General features: G+C 56.9%; 1 protein-coding gene across 2 annotated transcripts in view; it reads right to left on the reverse strand.

The window, feature by feature from the left end:
- The window catches only part of pacsin3 (protein kinase C and casein kinase substrate in neurons 3), a 20,351-nt gene that overhangs the window by 18,923 nt on the left and 443 nt on the right, over positions 1 to 985 (reverse strand). For both annotated transcript variants that reach the window (XM_048607244.1, XM_020518382.2), the window contains exon 2: positions 280 to 436. In XM_048607244.1, the coding sequence (XP_048463201.1) occupies positions 280 to 436 (157 nt within the window). The remainder of the gene's footprint in view (positions 1 to 279; positions 437 to 985) is intronic.

A 985-nucleotide genomic window follows, 5' to 3' on the forward strand; every position in this document is an offset into this window, starting at 1 on the left:
TGTCGGAGGGTCAGAGCTGAGGGAGCGCCGCACTGTCGGAGGGTCAGCGTGGTTGGAGGGTTAGAACTGGGACAGTTGTGGGGATGGATGTGTAGATTTTTAAAATATCATTTATGCAGAGGAGGGCATTCTGTCTCGTTCCCTTGTCAATATTATTATCACAAATTACGAGAGATAATCAGATGAGGGTATCATCACTGTTCCGGACCTTGGCTTGCCTCGTGACCACACCCCGCTATCCGCTCTTATCCCAGCCACTGCTCCTTTGGGCTCTCTTACCTTTCTCCACCACACTTTTCCACTTTTTGGACCAGCCGGCCAGTTTCTGGGCATACTGCTTCTCGATTTGTGCCCGCTCCTGGAAGCAGCTGAGCAGCTGGTTGCAGAGTTGGTGCCCATCGTCAAAACGTCTGACCGTCCTCTTGTACTGTCCCGGCTACCGGCAGAGGGCGAGGGGGAAAGAGAGAGAGACCGTCAATCAGAATCCTCACCGCACTGCACTGAACCAACAACACCCAGCCCATACAGGGGGCAGCTGCTGGAGACGGGGACGACACAGGGCCGACAGGGAGAGGGGGCAGACACAGAGCTGCGAGACAGGGCTCAGGTTAATATGGGGACGGTGGGAACTCAGTGTCTGCAGTGGGAGGGAGCAGTGTGAATTAGGGTATTGGGGAGGGAGTAATACCAGCAGGGGAAAGGGAGTAAGTGACAGGGAGGTGGGTGGATATTAAGAGGGGGAGGGGAGCCCAATGAAGGGGCAGAGAGCGTGGAGGGGAGGGAGGGAAAGCCCGAGAGGGTTAGGGAAGAGTGCGTACCAGGGGAGGCAAAGAGTGTGCGAGGAGAGATGGAGAGAGTGCGAGGGGAGGCAGATAACACGAGGCGGGGACAAGAACGTGAGGCGGGGGAGAAAACACGAGGGGGGCAGAAAACGCAAGTGGGAGAGAGAGTGAGTTGGGGTGGCGGGGGGGGGGAGACAGAACAA

Source organism: Rhincodon typus, chromosome 17 (genome assembly GCF_021869965.1).
Source record: "Rhincodon typus isolate 14 chromosome 17, sRhiTyp1.1, whole genome shotgun sequence".
NCBI lineage: Eukaryota > Metazoa > Chordata > Chondrichthyes > Orectolobiformes > Rhincodontidae > Rhincodon > Rhincodon typus.